The 27784-nt window shown below is 38.3% G+C and overlaps 1 protein-coding gene across 2 annotated transcripts; it reads left to right on the top strand.

Moving 5' to 3' along the window:
- The first annotated feature begins 4569 nt into the window (after positions 1–4569).
- On the top strand, positions 4570–26452 carry LOC124149481 (toll-like receptor 4). 2 transcript variants are annotated; one of them, XM_048391987.1, is made up of 4 exons: positions 4570–4933; positions 5537–5692; positions 6780–6896; positions 22082–26452. In XM_048391987.1, exons 3-4 carry the CDS (start codon positions 6879–6881, stop codon positions 25403–25405), a joined length of 3342 nt encoding a protein of 1113 aa, XP_048247944.1. In that variant the 5' UTR covers positions 4570–4933; positions 5537–5692; positions 6780–6878; the 3' UTR covers positions 25406–26452. The 2 variants fall into 2 exon arrangements, with proteins under 2 accessions (XP_048247944.1, XP_046377064.2); XM_046521108.2 differs by lacking the exons at positions 4570–4933; positions 5537–5692; positions 6780–6896 and adding an exon at positions 9077–9209.
- The last annotated feature ends 1332 nt before the right edge of the window (positions 26453–27784 follow it).

Raw genomic sequence — 27784 nt, 5'->3', positions numbered from 1 at the left:
CGGCAGTTTAACGTGCATTCCTAATAATATGGAAAAATACATATCGTTCTCGTTGACTAAACCTATACATTATAGGGACAAGGATGGGAAATCTAGAATAAAGCAAAGTAATGGGCTTATATTCATAGACTCCGTACAGTTTCTGTTATCTTCCCTGGACAATTTAGCTAATGCGAACAATCCCGATGACTTTGCAATAACAAATCAATATACCGATAAGATAACTCGTCATTTGTTGCTGAGAAAAGGTATATATCCTTAGGAATATATGGATGATTGGTCTAGATTCGACGAAACTGAATTACCACTCCTCGAATCATTCTATAGTAACTTAACAGAATCTAAAATAACAGATGCTGATTATGAACACGCTCTCACAGTCTCGGATAAATTAGGTTGTAAGAATTTAGGCGATTATCACGATCTGTACTTAAAAACCGATGTACTGTTACTCGCCGATATATTCGAGATATTTAGAAAGACATGTTTAAAACAATACGGCTTCGATCCGGCATGGTACTATTCCAGTCCCGGACTATCGTGGGATGCATTGTTGAAGAAGACCGGCGTAGAACTAAAACTACTCACAGATTACGATATGCACTTGTTTATTGAGAAAGGATTAAGAGGTGGTATATCGATGGCGGCGAAAAGGTATTCTAAGGCTAATAATAAATTAGTGGAAGGATACGATCCGAGTAAACCCGACACGCACATATTATATCTCAACGCTAAAAATTTGTACGGATGGGCTATGAGTCAACCTTTACCCACGGGTGTTTTTGAATGGGTCGATGATATCGAAGTGAATGATATCCATAATATCGAAGTGAATGATGCGAATAAAGGGTACATACTAGAAGTTGACTTGGAATATCCAAGTTCGTTACATATAGATCATAACAGTTATCCGCTATCTCCCGAAAGATTAATGGTTAATAAAGATTGGATGTCGGAATATCAAAGCTCCTTGATGGGTAATACTAGCTTAGCTAACGTTGAAAAACTCGTACCAAATTTGATGGATAAGACAAAATATATAGTTCACTACAGAAATCTCCAGTTGTATCTATCGTTAGGTATGAAACTTAAGAAAATACACAGAGTTCTAAAGTTTGATCAAAGCCCTTGGATGGAGCCCTATATAAGGCTGAACACAGATTTAAGAAAGATAGCTACCAGTGATTTCGAAAAGAACCTATATAAGCTCATGAATAACTCAGTATTTGGTAAAACTATGGAGAATCTAAGGAAGCGTGTTGATGTTAAATTAGTCAGATCTAATGAGGGAGAAAGACTCAGGAAACTTATAGCCAGTCCGGCTTTTAACAGAAGCAAGATATTCGATAACGACTTAGCCGCGTTGCATATGCAGAAGATTAATATAAAATTCAACAGACCGGTGTACGTCGGTATGAGTATTCTCGACTTGTCAAAACACTTAATGTATGACTTTTAATAGAACGAACTTAAGAAGCAATACAACGATAGATGCGAGGTGTTATATACCGACACAGATTCTTTGTTGATGGAAATACAAACCGAGGATGTGTATAAAGATATGGCAGAAAAAATAGATATGTACGACACGAGCGATTACCCTAAAGATAATCCACTGCACAGCGTATTAAATAAAAAGGTGTTAGGTAAGATGAAGGATGAATGTGCTGGGACTCATATAGCGGAGTATGTAGGATTAAGACCTAAGATGTATTCTATAAAGAAGTCCGATAATGGGGAGATAAGAAAAGCTAAGGGCGTTAAGAAGTATGTTGTAAAAAAGCATATCAAACACGAACAGTATAAAGAATCATTATTCAACGGTAGAACGTTCAAACACGAGATGAACTCTTTAAGAAGTTACAATCATAGAATATATGGATTAAGAATGAACAAGACATCATTATCCCCCTTAGATACAAAGAGATGGATTGATAAGGATGGTGTAACTACCTATGCTTATGGTTATGGTGGTAATACCGTACCGTCGGGAACTATGAACAACTCTTCTCGTACAAATGCCCTACCCGGTCCATCTTGAAGATAATAAAGAATAGGCTCTCCTTCTTTCATAACCAATCGACTAATGTTATATGTCTTAAGAGACCATATGGGATCGGTTGCGGGACGTAGGCCTCCTTCGAGTTCACAGGCCTGGTATAAATATCTTACCCTTACTCTATCCGGAAGTTTTCGTTCTTTGCCTCTCCTCGGTGCTGAAGATTCGGAAGTCACGGATTTAATTTTAATAGCATCGGATGGTTTCTTCCCTATTAATCTCGTTACTTCATTATTCAACGCTGATACAACGGCTGATAATCGTGTCACCCATTCGGTTGATCTCAATCGTTCCGATTTCATTTCGATCCCATACTGATAGCCAAACAAACGTTCCGCTAATATCCTGTTAAATCTTTCGAGGATAGCTTGACTGCGGTGGGCCTCTCTTTCACCACGCCTGATTTCGACATCGTTCTTTGTTAACAGTTTAGTTACCGATCCCATAAACTCGCGACCGGGATCTACTTGAAATAGCTAAGGCCATTTTAGTGGTCCGCGTTTATATATGCGACTCAGTGCATTAGCTACCTCTGTTGATTCTTTCGAGGTTAATGGCTCAGCCTCTTTGACTAGCCACATCCACTACGGTTAGCGTATTTATATGTTTTGCGTTTTACCTTATCCTGGGGAAGAAACAAGAGGTCAGCCTGATGAACTTCATTCGTTGTAAAAATATCAAACTTCTTCCTCGGTATATAACGCGGTGCCGGTAAATATATTTGCCACATCGCTTGTTTCTTTAACCAATCCTTGGCCACATCTTTAGATACCTTAGCCGCAGTGGCTAATTTTTTTATTGCTCCTACACCTTTCCAATATCCTCGTGGGCTATAGTAAATTTTATTCATTATTAATTAATATTGATGTTTCGTTTAATACAACTCATGACTATCGTTGAATCGCATGATCATTTTGGCATAAAAAATGCCACCTGTAGTAGCAGTATAGGTATATAAATCCGGCTCCAGTGGAGTTGCGGCAGGAATAGCGATAAAGTTCATTTCTCGTAGGTTACAAAAGAAAGCATTAAAACACGATAGTATTCGGATACTGGCCGAAGCAAAGTTGAACAGCATTGACGATCATATTTCGACAGCAATGGTCGATTGTAAGATATCCGAGGATGAGTTTCGTTTAGTGTTGTCAGAACTCACCAAATACAACGCAATGAAGCAGGATATTCGATCAAAATCTCGTAAGACCAATGGTATTAGCGAAGACGAGAAAAAACAGTTCATAGAACAGGGGAGGCCGTATAATATTCATTTGATAAGGTTGAAGTATACTCTTGAAACATTTAAGCAAGACCAATTAAAGACTATTATATGATCGTAATATACACTATGAGTTTATATCCGGCGCTCGATAAGGCATTTGAAAAGATGGATACTGTTGATGGATTTCGATTACATCAAATAAGCGCCATAAAACATAGAATAGAGAAGGATATGGAGTTGAGACTTGGATTGTATAAAAAGTATCGCAGAGCCGTGAATGCTCTGGACAGAGTTGACACCGCGCTTGTAGCAGCTGGCATGGGACTCGGCGTAGCAGGTATTGGTTTACTATCAACTATAATTGCCTCGCCTATCGTGCTCGGCATGGAAAAAGCCACTGGAGTCTCGGGACTGGCAGGAATAGCGATAAAATTCATTTCTCATAGGTTACAAAAGAAAGCATTAAAACACGATAGTATTCGGATACTCGCCGAAGCAAAGTTGAACAGCATTGACGATCATATTTCGACAGCAATGGTCGATTGTAAGATATCCGAGGATGAGTTTCGTTTAGTGTTGTCAGAACTCACCAAATACAACGCAATGAAGCAGGATATTCGATCAAAATCTCGTAAGACCAATGGTATTAGCGAAGACGAGAAAAAACAGTTCATAGAACAGGGGAGGCAACAAGCGCGTCAATTATTCTGTGCCAAAACCAAAGAACTGGTTGGAGATTAAAAATAGATTGCTTACTATCGTTAGATCACATTTAGACAAAAGCATACATAAATATATATATAATAATGGAGACAACAATCGAAAAAGCTCTTAAATGGAGTGAATTACCACAAGGTTTTTATTATATCAGTGATGTCAAACCAACCAAATACGGTTATCAATTGTTTCTTATCAATTTACAAGAAGAGTGTAATTATATAGTCTGGTCTCCTAGTAAAATGAACGAAGAACTTAATAAAAATGTTGAATATCGCTTTATTGATAAAAATAATAAAGAATATTTTTATTACCAATTAGGCTTATCTAAAGCAATGATTGGCCCCAGTTATTAGTGAGCTAGAGCCAATTTAACTTAATCTCATGACTATCATTGAATCACATAATCATTTTGGCATAAAAAAATCCATCTGTAGTAGCAGTATAGGTATATGAATCCAGCTCCAGTGGAGTTGCGGCAGAACCCCCATTACCTATACTACTGCTCGGCATAAAGGGGCTAAAACAAAGTCTGGTCGGCTTGGAGTCAGTATACTGTGTCTGAGTGGGGTACTCATGTTAAACTGCGGCATAGTATCTCAGTGACCTGGCACTATAAATCGGCAATAGTCTGGGCTAGTACAAGCAAAATTCATTTCAACAACGAATTCAAAGCTTCTTTATCGACAAACACCATGTACTTGTGGCTCATACTGCTGTGTTCTGAGAAAATGAGTGAGCGACGTGCACGGTTATAACGACACACAGTGGCATACGATGAGCATGGCAGGTTCCGGCTGGAAATACACCCCGGACACGACACTGTGTATCAACTTTCTCAACCAGAAGCTGTGTGTGGACCTCAACATGGATCTGAGTCCGGCTGACAGAAGTGTAGCTCAGGCGATGCAGGTCATGGCGGAGGAACATCTGTATTGGTGAGAAAAGTCCGAATGTGAATATTTTTAGCAGCACTGAGAGTTCAAATAACTTTGTCGGAATGCTTTGTGGGTCCTTGCCGCTGGTGGGGGTGGGGGTGGGGGGGGGGGGGTGGGGGGGGGTGGGTTCCTTCCCCGGCCGCGTCATACCAAAGGACGTTAAAGGATGGTACTTGTTACTCTGCCTAGCGCTCGGCATTAATGTGCTAAAACAAGGACTGGTCAGCTCGGAGTCAGTATACTGTGTCTGAGTTAGATATTCATGTTAGATTGCGTGCGACATGGTATCTCAGTGGGCTAACACTATTAAATCGGCATTAGTCTGGACAAGTACAAGCAGCCACACACACGAGCATGCACGTTGCTTTGTACGTGTAATAATGTTGAAAGCGGCGTTAAACTCCATTTCACCTCACATCTTCAGATACCGAGGACCAGTGAATGCCATAAAGTCATACATGCCACCATGTATTCAAGAAGTTGGAAAAACATAAAAATGTGTCATGCAATAATAAACGCCATGTTTCGTTCAGGCCTACGGGTTCAGGAAGGCAGGAGCCAAGTTCACTCAAATCTTTGATTGAATTAACACTTTCGTTTCAGGTGTCTCGTCCTCTTCCGATGGAGATTGACAACGACAAATCATTTTTATCAAGTGCATTGGAGTCAAGGCTTGGAGTCATGGCTTGGGGCGACACACAGAAGGGGAGATAGCTGAGATGGTTAAGAAGGATCTACAATCCCTGTCTGACTTCATGGGTATGCAGAAGCTGTGCCCATACATTGTATTCATTTATATATATAGATGAAATGTGCGCATTCGTGTGTTCCAGTGGATGGAACGGCGCGTTAGTTATCCCTGTTCGAGGATTTTCAATTAAAGTCACCACATATTACAGGTTCCTGTTTAAACCCCATCTTCTTTAAGACACAAGGTTGGTCTTAAGTTCGTCATCTTAGAAAAAAAAGCTCTACCCCCATGTGCAGTGTGAAAAAGTATAGTGTGGCGATTATAGTTAAAGCACGAGGACGCTTTGACGTCTATTACTAAATGGAATGGTCCTGTGTTTCTAAATTATACCTCCGTATTAAACGTTCGAACAATATCTACGAGGCAAAATCCAAACTGGCGATTGACACATGGATTCCTCAAAGTCCCACAATGTATGAATTATAGTCATGGCTTCCACGAGCGTTCTTTCCATTTACGCTGACATAATATAACGGATATACTGTGTTATAGCTCGGCCTCTTAATATTATTTCTTGTGCAAAAGTGAAATTTGAGTTGAAAAATTCTATATTGGAGTGGACTGAACGGAGTGTCGGGCTTGTCATGAGGTCTCGTCTCCATTTACAAAGGAAATCATATATATATATATTAACATGCACACAAGCTTGGTGTACATTGTGAGACATACAGTATGGACATTTCTGGATAATTTAAATTTCTCCCTGTCCCAGAGATTAATATCTGTGAACAGCAAAACTGACATGTCATTTTAAACTGTGGACGACCCATGTTTATTGACTTTCTGATATGTCCATGTAATGCTAAATGTGATACAGCATATTATAGAGGCAGTCTTTGTCAAGTTGCTGGAATAAACTAATTAGCATTCAAGCTGAAATGAAAACAATGATACTCTTCTACTTTCAAACGAGTCTGCTTTCGTCAGTTTCCATTCTTTTATTCAGGACGTACGGCACTACAGCATGCATCAAAATACTTATTCGTTCGTTTTGGTTACTCATGCTGCAAGGATTGTATGCTAATGTCCTGTCTTGTACGCTATCTGTTGTTTGATGTGTTCATATTCATCAGTCCACACATGCGGTTGTTCCAGGGACGAAGAAGTTCCTGATGGGGGACGAGCCCTGTGAGGCTGACTGCGCTGTGTTCGGTCAGCTGTCACAGTTCTACTGACAGTTCCTGGGCACTGGGCATGAGGACATCATTAAAGGTAACGTCGATTATGGGATTATGAATCTTTTTCAGCACCGTAACTGACCTTCATCGAGCTGACATGACGTGACACAGCCGAAATAACTGTTTGCAGCTGAATTTACATGTAGTTCCTGGCTCCAACATGTGGGTGACCCTAAAACGTGTCTACCAGGTGTTTGGTACACACGTGAACATATACGTAGTGTGAGGCAATGCCTATATTATGAAAAAGAAAGGGTAAAGTAACAATGGAAATTGAAAATTTGCGCATATGGCTTGACAGACTGAGTAATGTCCTAACTCGGTACACAGGCCTATTGTCAAAACATGCCATGGTACCTTGATGTTTTAATTTGTATTTTGGTCAGACCGCCTCCTTGGTCTAGTGGTAGAGCGTCCGCCAGGAACGCGGAAGGTTCGAGATTCGATCCCCGGCCGTGTCATACCAAAAGACGTCAAAAGATGGTACTTGTTGTTACCCTGTCTGGCGCTTAGCATTAAGGGGCTAAAACAAGAACTGGTCGGCTCGGAGTCAGTATACTGTGTCTGAGTGGGGCATATGTCCGAGTGTCATGTTAGATTGCGGCATGGTATCTCAGTGAGCTAGCACTATAAATCGGCATCAGTCCGGACTAGTACACACACACACACACACACACACACACACACACACACACACACACACACACACACACACACACACACACACACACACACACACACACACGTACACGTGCATGCACGTCGCTATATAAGTGCAATAATCTTGGACGCAACATTAAACCCAATTTCAACTTGTATATGGGTCAAAACAAAGTCACTTCCTAGTATACTCAGCAACACAAATTATTGTGATCACATTACCAATCAATATTTTTAAAAAATAGATTAATCGCACACAAGAGAAAAGCATGGCAGATCATCATTCAGGGTGTTACCTCGCCTCTCAAAGCATGATGTGAAAGCCCGAAATGACACGTCACAAGTCAGTATCGTGTTTGCCTCCGTGTGCTTCTATGCAGTCAAAGTGCAGAATGTCAGTCCAGGGCCAGGCAAGGGCCTCATGAAATCCACCTCCACCTCCGCCATATTGAGGAAAGATCTGCTGACGTTGCTGAGTATATTGTATTCCTTTCCAGACGAGAAGTATTTCGTTCATTTGATGAAATCTTTGAAACAAGATTTCATTTACGTGATGATCAAAGCATACCTATGTACTCTTTATGATCATTATGACAGATTATGAAAAAGATGATTTGAACCGATATATCTAAGATAGCCTACTGACAATTTGTTTACATTTGTAATCTGTCGTCGCCTTTAACGACGAGCATAGTCACCTCTTACGACAAGCATGGGTTGTTGAAGACCTAAACAAACAAACAAACAGAACACCCTCTCACCACCATCTACACACCATTTCCAAACATCCTGGATTCAACTCTGACACAAACTTGTTTTACTTCAAGATACTGTCTTTATCAAACTAAACTGCTTGACAAAAGAAAGTACACACTTGAAAGTTGGATTTCATCAAACAATTACAAACGTTATCAAAACGTTACCATAGCTAGGTACCCGTGAAGATCCGGGGTAGAATAGGTCTTCAGCAACCCATGCTTGTCGTAAAAGGCGACTATGCTTGTCGTAAAAGACGACTATGCTTGTCGTAAAAGGCGACTAACGGGAGCATGTCATCGATCCCAATTGCGTGGATGGATGTTCATGATGTAAATCACTGGATTGTCTGGTCCAGACTCGATTATTTACAGACCGCCGTCATATAGCTGGAATATTGCTGGGTGCGGCGTTAAACAACAAACAAACAAACATTACAATAGCTAGGGATTCAAATTGTCTTTTCATTAATAGCCACCATCAAACATGGGGGTATCCTCTTTTGCCCGGCAGTTTATGTTGCAAACAGTATGACACATATTGTCCTTGTGTGTATACAATTCCCTTATCAAATTGCATGAGCGTATTATCCTGGCCCCAAAATGTAAATGAAGGGAGTGGCTATTAAGAGCAGCATTGAACCGAAACATTTCCCTTGTCCTGGAACTCTTTTGTTGAAGTTGCCATGCTGTATTTGGACAGTAAATCACGAGGATGTTTAAAACAGACAAAGAGGAAATTAATTACAGCATTAATTTTTTACATTTCAACCCGCCACGGAAAGTTAAGCTGTTGAATTTTGATTAACTGTATTTTTGAGGATATTTGACTCTCTGTGATGGTTAGATATGCAGTTTCCTCATATTAAATTTCATAACGATGCACAATGTTCAATAGAGCAGGTCACGATTTGGCTATGGAGCACGTTCGGGTAAGTGAGTTAAGTTGAACGTCACTTTGAACAATGTTTAAGTTACATTACGGCATGTCAGCTTTAACTGAAAAGTGAAGGAAAGTAAAGCAGGTCGTAGATGTGTAGCACTTTGGTTAAACACCTTCTAGCTCGGGCATGGTTTTGAAATAGATAGAAAGATAATGAGGGTAAATCTGGACTCGTTCACAGGGATCATCATGTCTGCACATTACGAAAACGTATAGCAAAAGTATTGATGGAATCCATATTATATTTTTCATTGCAAAATATCAATGCAAACTATGTTACCGTATGAAATGTTTTGTGGGTAAGATATAGAGGTTATCACGCGAGTGTATTTGGGGATGGTAAATATCTTGCATTAGGAATAAACATTGTATTTACCATCCCCAAACACACAAGCGTGATAACCTCTTTATCATATAATGTCATTCTTTAATTCTGTGCTTCTAAATCTCTGTGCTTTCCCTCTCTCACAAACATTACCGAAACATTGCAAGTTTTCCAGGAATGCGCGCATAAATATTTATTACGTCACAGGGAAGTGATGTGTCAGTCGGACAGTGACAGTAGTCAATATAGCTCCAACTGAAATCTGTTTCTTATACAGTGGTGAAGCAACATACATGTATACGCAAAACAACAATTGTTTTTGGACTGTGTATAACACGGGACAGGAAAGTGTTAACTGCAACTGAGTGCGTGCGTGCGTGCGTGCGTGCGTGCGTGCGACTCTCGCATCCTGTATCCTTAATTACACAATTTCACACAGTGCCCAATCAAGAAGGTCCATTTCCTGCCACATCTCGTCAAGTTACTTAAACACGTCCCATTTTAATTCTGGAAACCCAAAAGTCCAGAAACTCTACGGTTTTTGCCCAGTCTCGATCAAAGATATTTAAAAAATTTAACATGCTGTTTTCATGGGAACATACCAAGGAAGAAAAAATGAAAAAAAAATTGTTCAAAACACAATATTTACACTATGTCGCCAATGACACAAAATTTAACTCATTTGAACTTAATTCAATGATTTTATAGCGATATTGAAATATTTCGTCCATGGGCGAGAAAAGGGTTTGGCCCATGGGCGAGAATATTTTCCTTTACTCAAAACCAATGTTTTTGTTTCGCAAATACATAAGTGTATTTATTTCAAGTATCATGACACAAAATTTAACTCATTCTAACTTAATTCAACGATTTTATGGCAATATTGAAATATTTCGCCCATGGGCGAAAAAAGGGTTTGGCCCATGGGCGAGAATATTTTCCTTTACTCAAAACCCATGTTTTTGTTTCGAAAATACATAAGTGTATTTCTTTCAAGTATCATGACACAAAATTTAACTCATTTTAACTTAAAGGGGCACTGATCTAACGCAATTCTCCGGGACTGGTTGTTGCCTTTGTTATTGTTTTTTCCCAGTGAGTACCCGGATGTATAGCAGAAATGTAGACTAGTTCGCGACCTCTGCTGCGCCATTCATAAGCGCATTAGTCCCTTTTATGGGTAGTAATAAGGGCGTATGGTCACATTGATCAACAAAATGAAATACAGTTTTCGAGATAATAAGGGAATGTAGGTATCTTTGCGGGTAGCATCGGTAATGGTGACGAGATTTTGATAAGTCACTTGCTTGGTAATTTTGCGATTTTCGTTTACACTATTTTGACTTGCAACACAAAGTAAATATTTCACCTTAGCATTGCTTTTTTATAGTGTGTATATTTTTTTACTGTCAAAATGTGTAACATTTTCAAATTTATTAACCGCCTAAATATTCAGTTATGTTACAAAGTGACTGAAAAACATTTCCATCTGTATTATTATGATAACGAATTCCAAACATTTTGATGTTTAATGTTATCACCAAGAGACTGAAAATGTTACGTTGAAAAGTACATTTCTATGTTGTTTGGCTTCTAATCCTACATAATAATATGTTGTGATGTTTTTAGGCCCTTTTGATCGTCTTAATCAATTTTAGTCAATCTGAAGAATTTCCCAACCAAGACGTAGAGGAACAAGAACGAATCGGTTCAATGCTACAGAGAATGAAGGAAAACAAAATGCAAATACCATAACTACAACCTACCAAATTTATGTGTATAAATTTTGGGCAGCTTCCTTGTTCGAGGAATGTATCCGTGAATATCCACACAAAGGAACAATATCTCACTCGTCTGCAGCTGTACAAAGAAACTTATTCGATGTCACGTGTCTCTGTAACAATCAAATATTTTTAAAGATATATATCGTTTCGGGATATTATAACCCGTGTTCGTTTCTCAACTGATCACTTAGATTGTTTCAGGTGTTTCACATAGGTGTCAAGTCTCAAGGGTCGGCTGAGAAAGCCCACGTGACAACTATTTTCATAACGTCCACGGTTCCTAAAAAATCCATTGAGTGAAAGATAACAATGAGCAATCAATCAACGTATTACTAGTTAACCCTTTGAACAAAGTATGTTGTTTTTACATCGACACTTCACGCCATGATATGAGTGTATTCCCTTTGTTTTAGTAAACCTAGACATGTAAACACTCCCTTTTGACATATCCACTGTGCAAGATAACAGTGATTAATCAATCAACGTATTTTCTGTTTATCCTTTGATGACTAGGAACGATCCGTTGATTTACAAAAAAAGTAAATCAACTGATCATTCACCTTTTGCTGGGCTGCCATGTGCATATTACATAAAGCACATTTCACCTCACTTCAAACCTGGATTTAGATTGAATAATTACCCCAGACACAATAAATGCCAAATGGGAACCTTTGTCAGGTAATCTAAGTGGTGCTACCACTAATTGTACCTGTAATATATTCATTAACTGAGCATCAAGTGAATGACGACAAATACACAAGTGTAGGGTTATACCAGAAAACGTGGATGACAACAAGTGAGTAGTAATCGTATTATCGACGCAATCCGAAATCCGAATATGCTTTCACTGCGTGGATACTTTTTTTATTATTAAACTATAACCATCTGGGGTATTTCCAAATGACCATATCCGATGAGCTCCGCCGTTCTTTTTGTCTGTTTGTTTAGGCTGAAGAAATTAATTAACATGCGCCCTTTGTCTAAATCTTTATAGACCACGGTTAACCAATTATTAATTAACCGGCATTATTTACAGGTGATTCTACAATACCTGCTCTCGGTCAATTACGATCTACCACACCACGCGTGAATAAACAGTTATGCAGGTGTTGCTGTTGGCAAAAACCTAGACTGTATATGTATATTTTTTTGAGGATACATGTATTACATATTTTCGTTGATATGTGGATATATTAAGCACAAAGACAAAAAAGGTTTATGAAAGATGAATTAGTACCTTGACATATTCAACGAGATGTGTATCATCGTTTAATGGGTCATTCAATAAAAGTATGTTTGGAGGAGATATCAAAGGAGCCGCCCAATATACACAGTGTCGTCCGGTGAACTACCACCCCACCCACATATCTATTGCAAGTTTTAGTACTCATACACTTTCTCTTTTTGTGTTGATATGAATTCTATTTTCGTACATGATATGATTTCATTTTTATCTTTGGCTGCTCTGTTTATATATGTTCGAGTAGTTGTCTGTCCCCCATAAATTGACATTGCTGCCTCGCTATTGCATCTCTTGACTACAGGAGATCTACAACATGTAGCGGATCTAACTGCAATTCTTGTTTTAACCAAGCCCGGGTTTGACATTCCAGTAACTGGATTAAGGTTGATTGCAAGATATGCATACCTCGTCATAGTGATTGTTGTGAATTCCTCAAAGTTGTGTTTGTTTGGTTAGCTGTTTAACGCCGCACTTAGCAATATTTCAGCTATATGACGGCGATCTGTAAATAATCGAGTCTGGACCAAACAATCCAGTGATTGACATCATGTGCATCGATCGACGCAATTGGGATACGGTGAGCCGCCCAATATACACAGTGTCGTCCGGTGAACTACCACCCCACCCTGTCCGTAAGAGTTATGTAATCGGTACACAAATATATTTGATGCGGTGTCAGTGTGGAAGGAGTTTGAATTACGTCCGCCCCTGGCCACAGAAATCCTCAAAGTATAGTAACAATCAACAAGGTCAACGCCGTACTAATTACCTACGACTGTCAATCTGTGTGCTACAGCTACCATACCATCACCCCTAGGCCTGTCACAACTAGCATATTAAGGGCTTATTCAAAATATTAATTGTAGAAACGTCGTTAAGTGACTAACGTATGTCGTATACAGTCCTCATATTTGATTAAAAAAAGTAAATACGTCAACGGCGAATTCAACTGGATGTTACCTTCCTTATATCAGCTAACAGTCCTGTTTGTGAAAATATGTACTAGACATAAGATTTAAAGACTAATAAAATCAATTGTAAGACCGCATAGACCATAAAACCGAATTAAATATGTCTTGGTATCATCTTTTGTGTATTAGATGATGGTAATGACCTGAAATGTTTTAACGTTAGATTAGGAAGAAGAGACATTAAAGTGTTTTATAATACTTGGGAACATGAGCAATAAGATGTAGCAACATAAACATGCATGGAATGGAATAGGGAAAATGGTGAAAACAAATTGAAAAGGATTTTAATACAAAATTATTGAATTAAATAACTTGCCTGAACACAAGGGGTACCCAAATTTGTTTGACAGTTATTCGTGTGTTGTAGACTGTCGAATAGGACTCATGTGTGTACGTAGGGTACACATTAGACTAAAATCTAGTCTCTGAAATGAACATATCGTACATAAAAAAACAGTTGTTCAGTTATCTTAATAAAAATATAATAAAAAGGAGCCCAGTGACTCTCTTCATTTTCAGATACTGCAGTGATCTAGACTTGCCAAACATTATAGACTTGCATGGGCTGTATTTGATATATATTTGTATCAGGGTCTGTAAGACAGACTAGGTACACATATCTATTGCAAGTTTTAGTACTCATACACTTTCTCTTTTTGTGTTGATATGAATTCTATTTTCGTACATGATATGATTTCATTTTTATCTTTGGCTGCTCTGTTTATATATGTTCGAGTAGTTGTCTGTCCCCCATAAATTGACATTGCTGCCTCGCTATTGCATCTCTTGACTACAGGAGATCTACAACATGTAGCGGATCTAACTGCAATTCTTGTTTTAACCAAGCCCGGGTTTGACATTCCAGTAACTGGATTAAGGTTGATTGCAAGATATGCATACCTCGTCATAGTGATTGTTGTGAATTCCTCAAAGTTGTGTTTGTTTGGTTAGCTGTTTAACGCCGCACTTAGCAATATTTAAGCTATATGACGGCGATCTGTAAATAATCGAGTCTGGACCAAACAATCCAGTGATTGACATCATGTGCATCGATCGACGCAATTGGGATACGGTGACATGCATCAACCAGGTCAGCGAACCTGACCACCCGATCCCGGGAGTCGCCTCTTACGACAAGCGCTGTCGCCCTTTTACGCCAAGAATGGGTTGTTGAAGATCTGTTCTTACCCGGATCTTCACGGGTCCATTGACGCAGGGATTTGCATAAAGTCATTCCGACAGCATATAATGCCTACTCAATGTCTCCTCAAAGTAATATAGTACGGTACTTAGAGTACATGTGAAATTGTACTCAGGTTAGGGAGACGTTTAATCTATATAACGTGTTATTAGTCTACCTAACAATGTATTTAATGAAATGAATGCAAAACAAACTCAACGGTTAAAAGGTTTCATTGAAAAAACTACCCCTGGTCTTGCCTAATAAAACAACTGCAACCCGACACAGATCAAACGCAACTTACAAACACAATCATAATCTGGTTAGTCTCTATCACTCAACGAGTTGGAGTAGCTTACTCTGCCCACAGTATGACAGTATTGGGCAGCTCAGTAATTAGGAGGTAAGACCAGGCAGGTACACTGGTCACACTTGACTGGTCTGTCCGATGATTAGGTCGTCTGACAATTGGGAGTGAAGCATAGCAAGATGGGTAGGATTGTTGCTCCTTTTATGGGACCGATTAGTTTTATGAACACGGGCCTCGGCACAAGCGTGGTGCTGGAAGACAAGTTATACATGTACATCCCATATGGTGACTGTTTTTCGCTATTCATATTCTAAATTCATTCATAATACCACAACAAAGTACTCCTTGAAACTTTACAATCACTTCAATATGTACAATAGATTGTACGAGAACAAATGATATATTGCATTATATATTATTATATATTATTAAGTCTATTATCTATTATCAGCCGCTACGTTTGTATCGTTTGCATTGTACAAAGAAATATTTTGTCTGTCCTTTTGCAGATTTAGCCCCAGAATGTGCTCATTCGAATTAGGAACGAAAATAATTGCTTATCATGAGTATATATGATACAGTTAAAAGTTACTTGTACACTGTAGATGTATTCACTTTAAAGTCGTATACGACCTTCGCGAGCGAGTTGAATGATCCAGGTTAATTGGAACGAAGTCTAGAAAAGGGTTATACAGTTTTGTATTTGGTAATGTGTAGGTTTGTTAAATATGATTTTTTTAATTCCTTTTATTCAAAATGTTAAAAAATAATTATGCGCTGAAAAATAGAGCTGACTTGATGGGAGATATGGCGTTAGCCACCTGAGATTGTCTTGTGGACACGGTTTAACCTTACTGTGCCCTCACCCTGGTTGTTGTTGTCGTTGTTATAAGGGATTGGGAGCTACAGCACATTGCATTTTTGGTTACAGTCTGTCTCACTAAAGTGGACATGTGCAGGTGAACTGTGTTCAATTAGTATATGAAATGCCCCAAAATGTGAACTCCAGACAATAATAACCTGAGAGTAAATCCACGTGCGTCTGCCTTTTCCCTCGTTCACCTTCGAAATCCTTGATCATGACAGAGTTCAGAAATTCAGTGACAATGTTGCTGAACAGTTGACTCTGATGGACGTATTGTGCAGAGCCTGTTTCACACTATTGGTTCCAGGACCACTAACACTGGGAAGAGTGGGACTCTGAGCTGAAAAAAGTTTGGTCCTAACCGCCCCAACATCTACAAGTTTGTAAGCTTGTTGACATCATTAAGAAGAAATTAACAGTCCCATGCTGAGACCTTTCTCAAAATTCAGGCCGATGGCAGGCTGCCAACAAAAAGAAGAAAATATCGCAACCCCGACACAAGTGTGCTCAGTCAAACAATGAACTTACGACCGGCAGAAAACAACTCCCGTTGAGTATGCCGATGCTGTATCTCAACCGTGTTGGCCTGAAAAATTAAAAAGCTAATTCTACCATGAATTTGGAATTTCCTGCATTCTGATTGGTCAATCAGAGGCTATTAAATCACAAAAAAACCTCTGATTGAAACAGCTGGTTTGACGGCCGCATCACCGCGGAAGCTAATATTCATAGAATAGTACTATTTTCTGTCATTGTCGGTAGGCATATTTAAATAGCTATATCGACAATAACAGGTTACAAAATGCCCAGATGCGGTTACTACAATATTCAAGGGATGTGTGGCAATACATTTCGTGCAGAAAAACACGACAGAAATCAACAAAGGGAATGTATTTACGTTTTGGAGACAACAGAGAGCTTGAAATTTTGGCGCTCTTATATATACGACTGTGACGTCATATCTTTTGCGTGACAATGAGCGATATGACGTCATAATGGTGACGTGCGAGGTAGAGCGAAAGCCTTGCAAAGCTTGCTTTGTTTACTTTAGGGATGCCCACCTCATGTTAGCTTACCAAGTTGCCGTGCTTATATGCTTTCAATGCCTGTCATATGTTCGAGTGAAGTGTTACGGTGTACACAAACTGCTTGAGTTATACAGCACCATATTTTGTTCGGTGATTCCGTAATTCAGATCGATAACCCACTCACAACACTGAACTCAACCCATGCCGCTTTACTCAGTATATTTGCTAACGCCAAAGAGTTCGCGTTTTATTTAGTCATGGTAGAATGGAGATAAACATACTGTGTTTTCAATGTAGAGCTAGGTTACCTGTAGATTTAACCGCGCTAAATTTAACATTTGAAACCTGACGCTGCGCGTTCGGTTCCAAATTCAATTTAGCGGGGTTAAATCTACAGGTAACCTAGCTCTACATTGAAAACACAGTATGTTTATCTCCTAATTAAACACATAATATTATAATTATTTTTAATAGAAACCGTATCTTAGTTTGTTCTTGCACTGTATCATATCGTGTATTTCATCTGTATATGTGTAATGTGTATATGTATAAATGACTACACTTTTACCGCATATTCTGCAACAGACAATAATTACTCGTCTTATGATTGTCTCTCCATTTACCATGGCTGACTGCACTAATACCCTTTTAACAGTGGACACCGATATCAGTATACAGACAGACAGATAGTTTATTTTATGTCTCGCCTCAATTTACATATAAAATGCTATAAAAATAACATTAAATAAAATAAAATGAGCCACTCCTATTGGAGTTATGAGAGACAAACTACTAGAAGTAGTATAACCATAGTTTAAAAACATTATCGAAGATAAAATTCTGTACAACATATATGCAAATTAAAAAATATATTAGGCTTTATATAAAATATTACTACGCAGCTGTAAAATTGCCTTGCAGGTTTTGGCACTAAGCGTTACAACACTGGGACTGGCCAGGATAAAACAAACTTTCACAATATCACATTCATCTTTAAAACCACGCCACACTTCATTACATTTATCTAATAAAACCTGTCGAACGTCATTATAAGTTGGGCAGTGCAATAGAACATGGACTTCGTCTTCAACACACGTATCACAATAAAAGCACACTCTCTCGTTGATAAGTAGGTTTGTATATCGCCCAGTCTCGACTCGTTTTGGGGCTACACCACATCTGAATACAGCTAGAGAGCGTCTGTTAGGCTTTGACATAGGAATCTGATTAAAATAAGCAACATTATATTCGTTCTTCAGCTGATTATATAGTCGTAGCTTGTTGCCTCCGTTACCGCTTCGACTGTTCACTTGACTCACTGAAATTTTCCATTCCTCCTTGAAGCGTTGAAATACAGTATCTCTCACTTTACCTCCAATTTGACGATAGTGATACGTGTTATTTGTGGAGGTAAAAACAGATAGACCTAATTGTTTATATTCGTGTTTACTCTGAAGTTCCAGTTCCTCTTGTTGTTTAGTGCGTGTTTATTGGCCCACACAAATACTTTTCTTGTTAATCTATGTTGTAGAAGGGAGCTGCAACGTTTGTAGAACTTTGAGATAGTTTCCCATTGTCTTACTATTGGGGGAATCCACCCCATGTCTCCAGATACAGCATTATTCGGAGCAAACTTTCTCAATCCCATGAAAAATCGCATAGCCTTGTTCTGGACTGCGTTGATAGGCTACATGTAGGCCTTTTGTTCAAAAAGGAATATGCAGGAAATTATATGTAACAATTAACTGTGTAGTAATTACTTGTTTGAATGTTATCAGTTTTGCGTTCTGAGATACAGTGATGTAAGCATCTTCTACAATTAACAATACATGTATATAATAAAATACAGAACTCTCTGCCGGAATTTTTTCGTGGAAATCATTCGATCAAGTAAAAATGACTGCGTGACAAGACGAATAAACTATTTATACCCGATAAAAGAAACTGCCTTATTTTAGGAACAGTGCTATAACAGGACATTTGAAATTTCTAACAAGCAGATACATTAGAGACAGTGACTAGACTACATGTACGTAATCCGTATCAATCAAAGGTGTAAAATAATTGAAAATCATATCTGTTTTATTATTACTATATTTATTACAATGCAAATAGTTTAGTGATACATTTTTCAGAGGAGAGGGCATACACCCAAGTATATTGCTTCCGTGTGTGAATGCAGGTAATACTTGGCAACTCAGTTCTCAGTTTTATACCGGTTGTATATCTGAATTTGTATATCGAACCATGCGTACAGCATGACAATTACTTGCTAGTCGTCAGTCTGCAACACACATAACACGGTCAAACAATTTTGGGCACCGCTTTTGCAAGTTATTTAGTACAATATTGTTTTATTAAAATCTATTTCAATTTGATTCACCATTTTCCCTATTTCATTCCATGCATGTTTATGTTGCTACATCTTATTGCTCATGTCCCCAAGTATTATAAAACACTTTAATGTTTCTCTCTCCTAATCTAACGTTAAAACATTTCAGGTCATTACCATCATCTAATACACAAGAGTTGATACCAAGACATATCTAATTCGGTTTTATGGTCTATGCGGTCTTACAATTGATTTAATTAGTCTTTAAATGTTATGTCTGGTACATATTTTCACAAACAGGACTGTTAGCTGATATAAGGAAGGTAACATCCAGTTGAATTCGCCGTTGACGTATTTACTTCTTTTTTAATCAAATATGAGGACTGTATACGACATACGTTAGTCACTTAACGACGTTTCTACAATTAATATCTTGAATAAGCCCTTAATATGCTAGTTGTGACAGGCCTAGGGATGATGGTATGGTAGCTGTAGCACACAGATTGACAGTCGTTGTTACGTGCGTCACTAGGTAATTAGTACAGCATTGAACTTGTTGATTGTTACTATACTTTGAGGATTTCTGTGGCCAGGGGCGGACGTAATTCAAACTCCTTCCACACTGACACCGCATCAAATATATTTGTGTACCGATTACATAACTCTTACGGACAGGGTGGGATGGTAGTTCACCGGACGACACTGTGTATATTTGGCGGCTCCTTTGATATCTCCTCCAAACATACTTTTATCGAATGACCCATTAAACGATGATACACATCTCGTTGAATATTACAAGGTACTAATTCATCTTTCATAAACCTTTTTTGTCTTTGTGCTTAATATATCCACATATCAACGAAAATATGTAATACATGTATCCACAAAAAAATATACATATACAGGCTAGGTATTTGCCCACAGCAACACCTGCATAACTGTTTATTCACGCGTGGTGTGGTAGATCGTAATTGACCGAGAGCAGGTATTGTAGAATCACCTGTAAATAATGCCGACACTGTAATTAGATACAACGTACTAATGAGAATATGAGAACTATCATAAGAAGGCTGTTGTTTTTTCTGAACTGTTACCATTTTCATACCAAAAGTGACAATGCATTTAAAAGTTGCTTTAGTGTCATAATATTCACTCAAGTTTTCCTCAATCGCCTGTGAACATCGCACCGCATATAATTAAATAATTATTTCGAAATTTCGTTAGAATGTGAGATATTCAGCTAGACGTTATGCAATGAAAGACGAATCGGGTTTTTTCCCAATTAAAATACGCGCACGTGTACCTGTATATTGCATATCTAGTGTCACTTAATTTTCCAGTGTGATGTATCAACGAGACATAAAATGGGAAATGAAAAAGAAACAAACTAAACTTTAATTCGTTGGAAAATAACGCCAATGAATTGGTGTAGACGCGCATGAATTCGTATGATAAACTGTCAAAACGTTTTGAGAGATAAGGCCGGGTTCATTAAAGATCGTTGCAATATGTAAAAAAGGTGAAATTTGTAAAACTTCTGCAAAGGAAACATCCAACCAAAGGCCCTTTTTTAAATAGTAATGTAATGATATAATACAGAGTATGGTTCACATGATACAATATACTTTGTAAACAATTAGTTAATTTTTAAAGGGAACGACGAAAACATGGGCGAAATATTTTAATAACTCCAAAAATTAGTTGAATTAAGTAAAAATGAGTTGAATCATGTGTCATGCTTATAATCCCTTAATGTATTTGCGCAACTAAAACTGTTGAGCAAAGGAAAATATTCTCAAACCTTTTTTTCGCCCATGGGCGAAATATTTCAATATCGCTATAAAATCGTTGAATTAAGTTAAAATGAGTTACGTTTTGTGTCATGATACTTGAAAAATATACATATATGTATTTGCGAATCAAAAACATGAGTTTTGAGTAAAGGAAAATATTCTCGCCCATGGGCCAAACCTTTTTCTCGCCCATGGGCGAAATATTTCAGTATCGCTATAAAATCGTTGAATTAAGTTAAAATGAGTTAAATTTTGTGTCATGATACTTGAAATAAATAAATTTATGTATTTGCGGAACAAAAACATGAGTTTTAAGTAAAGGAACATATTCTCGCCCATGGGCCAAACCTTTTACTCGCCCATTGGCGAAATATTTCAATATCGCTATAAAATCGTTGAATTAAGTTAAAATGAGTTAAATTTTGTGTCATGGGCGACATAGTGTAAATATTGAGTTTTTGAACAATTCTTTTTTCATTTTTTCTTCCTTGTTATGTTCCCATGAAAACAGCATGTTTTATTTTGTAAATACCTTTGACCGAGACTGGGCAAAGACCGTAGAGTTTCTGGTCTTTTGGGTTTCCAGAATTAAAATGGGACGTGTTCTTATTAGTCCAGACATAATTAAGCCAGCTTGATATACACACTGCAAGATAAACACACATCTCCATCCTCCCTTGTCAACTACAACACAGCCATGCATCTAGAGTTTAAAGGACACTGACTGACACTTGGTTATCGTTTCATCACGCCGCTTCATGCTCATACAAAATAAGACGTGCAAAAGTAGCTTTGATCTTTGGTAATCTCATCAATACAATATTACACAACTTTGAAGACGCAGTTGATACTATTGTTATGCATTTTCATTGTGAAAAAACGCAACAACATTTTCAGCAAATCTGAGTACAAATCATGTTTTTTCGGGAACAGTCTATTTTTATTCAAGGCAATCTAGTCCTAACCCCATGGCGTTTATGTGTATGAAAACTGTTTGCAAAACTTACAATTACGTACATGCTTTTTCCAGAAACATCTGGTGCTGTTCCTACTGCTGGTACACCCTGTTTTAGAGACTGCTATGGCATCCTCCCAAGCTGCGAGACGAGATGCAAGTAACGATGCGAGTCGAAATACAAGTCAAGTTGCAAGTCGAGATGCAAGTAATGATGCAAGTCGAGATGCAAGTCCAGATGCCAGTAGTGATGCAAGTCGAGATGCCATTAGTGATGCAAGTCGAGATGCAAGTCGTGATGCCAGTAGTGATGCAAGTCAAGATGCAAGTCGAGATGCAAGTCGAGATCCCAGTCGAGATCCCAGTCGAGATGCAAGTCGAAATGCAAGTCGAGATGCAAGCAACGATGCAAGTCGAGATGCAAATAGTGATGCCAGTCGAGATCCCAGTCGAGATGCCAGTCGAGATGGAAGTCACGATGCAAGTCATGATGCAAGTCAAGATGCAAGTCGAGATGCAAGTAGTGATGCAAGTCGTGATGCCAGTCGAGATGCCAGTCAAGATGCCAGTGATGATGCAAGTCGAGATGCAAGTCAAGATGCTAGTCAAGATGCCAGTCGAGATGCAAGTCAAGATGCAAGTCGAGACACAAGACATGATGCAAGTCTAGATGCAAGTCAAGATGCAAGTCAAGATGCAAGCCAAGATGCAAGTCGAGATGGAAGTCGAGATGGAAGTCAAGATACAAGTCGAGATGTAAGTCGAGATGCAAGTCAAGATGCAAGACATGATGCCAGTCGAGATGCAAGTCGAGATGCCAGTCGAGATGCAGGTCGTGATCCAAGGCGAGATACATGTCAAGATGCGAGTCAGGATAAGTGTGAACCGTGTCGCTGTTCTTTTTGTGGAGAGAAGGTTAAAGCTGATTGTTCGCATCTGAAACTAGACAAGGTCCCATCACATCTGTTACCCAACATAACTGAGCTCAATCTTTTAGGAAACAACATCCATCGTTTGGAAAATAGATCTCTCAGTTATCCAAATCTTACCATATGTAATATATCTTCCAATAGACTGAATTATATTGAACTTTATGCCTTTCAACAACTAAGAAACCTTGAAATTTTGCACCTTGATAATAATAATTTATCTATAACAGAGGTCTTTCGTCACAGACTGTTTAAACATCAGACAAAACTTAAGAAGCTCTATATAAACCAAAATAATAAATCTCGCCCTTACGATGCTAGCGTAGACCGAACATTAGAAAGTAGACACCAAAAAAGTGTATTCAAATATAGCTCAAATTCCAGTTCCAAAATGAAAGACAATCATCACATTGGGAATATATTTGGACGCGATGCTTACCCAGGTTGTGCTTTCAAAGATTTAGTATCATTACAAGAACTATACATTGATGGAACGGAAAAACTATATTTTGGCAAGGAATTCAAGAATCTGAAGCACCTCCGGTTACTATCACTAGGGGGGGCGTTTAGGACATGTTACACGCGTTACTTGAAGAATGACACATTTGAGAATGTGCCTCACTTACAGAATCTGGATCTGTCTTACTGTCTGTTGGTTGACATTGAACTATCATCTTTTGAAGTGCTAAAGAATCTAAGTAACCTCGAAATGTCACATAACAGATATCTGGGAATTCCAAAAATGGGACAAGCTATGTATGGATTGCAGAACTCGTCTCTGAGAGTGCTAAACGTAAACGGATTAGGACGATTAATGGGGCTTAGTACTATGTTGACAGCTAAAGATATCCAGTATCTAAAGCATACGAAATTAGAGGAATTGCACATTCAAGGAAACAGAATAGAAATAATTGATAGAAATGTAATGATTAACCTTCCAACATCTCTCAGAGGAATATCTATCAAAGGTAATCACCTTTCGTTTGGTCTTTATATGCTGGTATTGTCCACGCTGACAAATTTGGAGTGGCTGGATGCCTCCCATCAAAGTACATCGCATATTTCCTTCTTTGATACCGCAAGCCTTCATTCACGTCACCTTCTGCAACTGAATAGACACATACCTTTCAGTGGCAATATTACACTTTATGTTCCTCCAAATGTTACATTTGTCGATTTAAGTCATTCTAAAATGGTTTTTGAAGTTATTCGTTTCGAAATCGGCCCAAACAAACTTCGTGAAGCAGATATATCATTTAATTATTTTACCAGTTGGACGGGTCCCATCATAGGGCTAACACAGCTGGAAAAATTAGATGCTTCTAATAATTTCTGTGAATACCTAGCAGAGGGAGTGTTAACGTACTTTCCATCTTTAAAACATCTTGACTTTGGTTCCAATTACCTTGGTTATACCCTGACGGATGACACCTTTGGTGAAATTCCTTTTCTAGAATATCTCGACTTATCAAATAATAAGATAAGTTCACTTCCAAAGCTTATCTTCAAGAACAAAAATCTGCTTAAAATCCTTAATCTAAGTTCCAATTATTTGATGTCGTGGAATATAGAAATAAACAATTTTCATATGTCCGTTATAAATTTATCAAGAAACACCTTTGACGAAGTTCCATCTCTTCTGCGCCATCAAGTCAGTTGTATGGTAAGTAGGGATTTTCAGCTGTTCTTTAATGACAACCCTCTCAAGTGCAATTGCTTAACTTTGAATTCATTGAAATGGATGAGAGATCATGCTTCGAAATTACATAATCTTGATGACATCAGCTGCCGTGATGACAGCAACAGACGACTATTCTTGAAAGACATCCATCAAATCATCTTCGAGCTTGACAAAAAGTGTACCTCCTACCTAGGTATTTCTATCGGGGTTCTCTGTCTTGTGATGCTAGTTCTCTGTTTGTGCATAACAGGTATCGTGTACAGGTTTAGATGGAAACTGAGGTATCTTTACTATCTCATACGGATGAAACACAGGGGTTACCTTGCTGCTGGGGAGGAAGAAGAGGGTGGGCCACAGTTTGAGTTTGATGCCTTCATTTCCTACGCTGACGAAGACCGTGGGTTTGTTGTTGAGAACATGAGGCAGATATTGGAGGGACAGCATGGACTTCGGCTCTGTATCCACCATCGAGACTTTCTCGTGGGGGAAGCTATTGCTGCCAACATTCTAAACGCTGTCAAATCAAGCAGGAAGACGGTGATCGTCCTGTCAAGGAACTTCTTGAGGAGCTACTGGTGTAAGTACGAAGTGGAGATGGCCAAAATGGAGAGTATTTACACTGGACGAAACACACTGCTGGTGGTAGTCCTGGAGAATATTCCTGTGAAGGACCTGACCCCTGATATTGTGGAGCTGATGCGTCAAGACTCTTACGTAGAGTACACAGATGATCGGGAAGGTCAGGAGGTGTTTTGGCAAAATCTTGAACGTGCTCTACGTATTGTGTAGTTGGTTGTTAAGATGTAGGAGCATGATCTATGTGATTGTAGATGTTTCACAATTGATCAGACCTTTTTTTAATTTTCTACTTTCTTACATTTTACTTCAATGATACCTGGAGATACATTTTATCATTCATTTCCTTAAATGTTTTGTTGTGGTTTATTGTTGAGGTTGTGTGTTGTGCTTGGATTGATCTTCCCCCTCGTATTGTCTTCTCCATAATAACCTGATATATCTACAGTTTACCATGCATGTGTTATGGTAGGTGTATGTTTTAATATTATTACCGTTTTGTTTCTCCTCTGTGACATTATGCTGAGCACACAGAGGTTTCGACTTACATGTACATAGTCTTCGGTTGCTATACTGGAATCAGTTAAACTGTACATCTTCATGACTGCAGGACAGGTGTGTCAAGGATATGGAGTTTCAGACATTTGAAGCTTTCGGATATCATTTGAGTCACAGAAGGTCTAATAGTGTGTTTTCTATTGCGTATTACCTTGTTATTTTTCCTGTAGAATTAAGTGAGGCATATCACATGAGGGTGTGGCAGTGGTGTTTGACTTTACATTATCGTTCTACTGATGTTTTGGCATGCACTCAACTGTAACTTTGATCTGTAGGAGAAGGGAGTGTTTAGCACAAGTTTTTGAAATTACCCAAATTTCGTTATATAATTTTTTCTAGTGAGATAAAGGTTGAAACTTACAGATGGCTTTTCAATCCAAAATTAAAAAACAAAACAAATTTAATTATATATCCATGTTGTCAGGGGTTTAATTACATTCTTACATGAAACTAAAATGCACAACGAGATAAACATGTACATCAATGTGTTAGGCAATTCTCACTGAACACCCATTGCCTTCAAAGCTAGAAACTGAGCCACAAGACCAGTCTGATGTACCATCTCATCTCAAATGATGTGTTCAAGCAATAATATATTCTTATTTTTCACATGATTCTTGCTTACTTTTATCGACTGTATCTATGAACATATTGTAATTTTTACGTTTGTTTAAGAATAATAAATAAATAGGTTTGCTTTCATCTGTAGTAAAGAAATTCTTTTCACAAGAGTGAGTGATGCTCAACACTGCAGTGACCAATATCCCAACTACATGCATACTTGTACCATAAGGGACAGTAAATACTCGAGTCTGGACAAGAAAATCAATGGTAAAAATGACATGTGGCACCTGGGTCCAGCTTGGCTATGAAGTATATGTCAACAAGGTGATATCAATATGTTACACTGAGCATTTTCAACCATATTTGTTCTATGCATGGTCAATACAGTATGTGGCAAATCCGTCCTGAGATACTGATTTAATCATTGCATTGCATAGTGTCATGCATCTTATTAATTTTCATCCATTCCAAACACCTGAATGTGATCCTTATTCTGTACTCGTGGATCATTTAAGGGCAATTCAACAGCCTGATAATGAATGCTTCAAAACCGATAAACGCCTTCTACCAGTCATAATAAAAAGGAAAGCGTACCACTTTTCACGTTCGTGATTTCTTGTAATCTAATGGGAAGTCAGTACACCAAATACAATTCTCGCAACGCATTGACTGGGGACATGGAACGCTTATTCACCACACGAAAGGACAGTATTTCCAACAAGTATTCACGCTTGGAAATGAAGGTGTAATCCGAGGTCCATTTGACAAACGCTTGAAAAATATGCATCATTTGGCCGAGGTGTCTGATGAACGTGCAACCGGATAAAGGAAAGTATTAATGATATTGACCAGATGGAAACGTGTCAGCTTGCATAACAGTGTTTTGCTTAGTCAGGCCCTTAGCGCTTGCAGGTTATTGAGATTGTTGGAGCATTGATGCCAACTGAATCAACATTTGTAAAATTAAGACAATATGTGAGCCCGAATTTGTCAGATGGTGGAAAAATCATCTTGTTTTAGATTCGGTAATATGAAAACTATTCAAATACATACGAAACACCGCAGGCACTAAAACGTTTGAAAATTTACAAACAGAAGTGTTTCCTAGCACAGGGAATGCCCATATTTCAAACCCTTGCACATTAAAAAAATAGTCCAAATGTTCGAAGCCATGAGAATAAAAAATGTAAATTTGAAAAGTAAATGTTTACTTAGGTATTAACCTCAGGTATTAAGTTCAGCACATCCGGTCATAGCAGATATGACAATAACGACAATAACGGATGATGATCAAATGTTTCATATGTGTAGATGTATAGAAAATATACACCCAAAGTAAGTTCATATCTGGAATCATACGCAAATCATTGCATGCACTTCTTACTGCGTTCAGGGTTTGGGTCCTGTACAAACATTAGGCGACACGAATTAATTCTTGATAACTTATTTATCAATGGAAGTTGTAACCTA

This window comes from Haliotis rufescens, unplaced genomic scaffold, assembly GCF_023055435.1.
Source record: "Haliotis rufescens isolate VD_foot unplaced genomic scaffold, xgHalRufe1.0.p SCAF_1, whole genome shotgun sequence".
Classification (NCBI taxonomy): Eukaryota; Metazoa; Mollusca; class Gastropoda; order Lepetellida; family Haliotidae; genus Haliotis; species Haliotis rufescens.
This window is presented reverse-complemented; position numbering and strand designations above follow the sequence as displayed.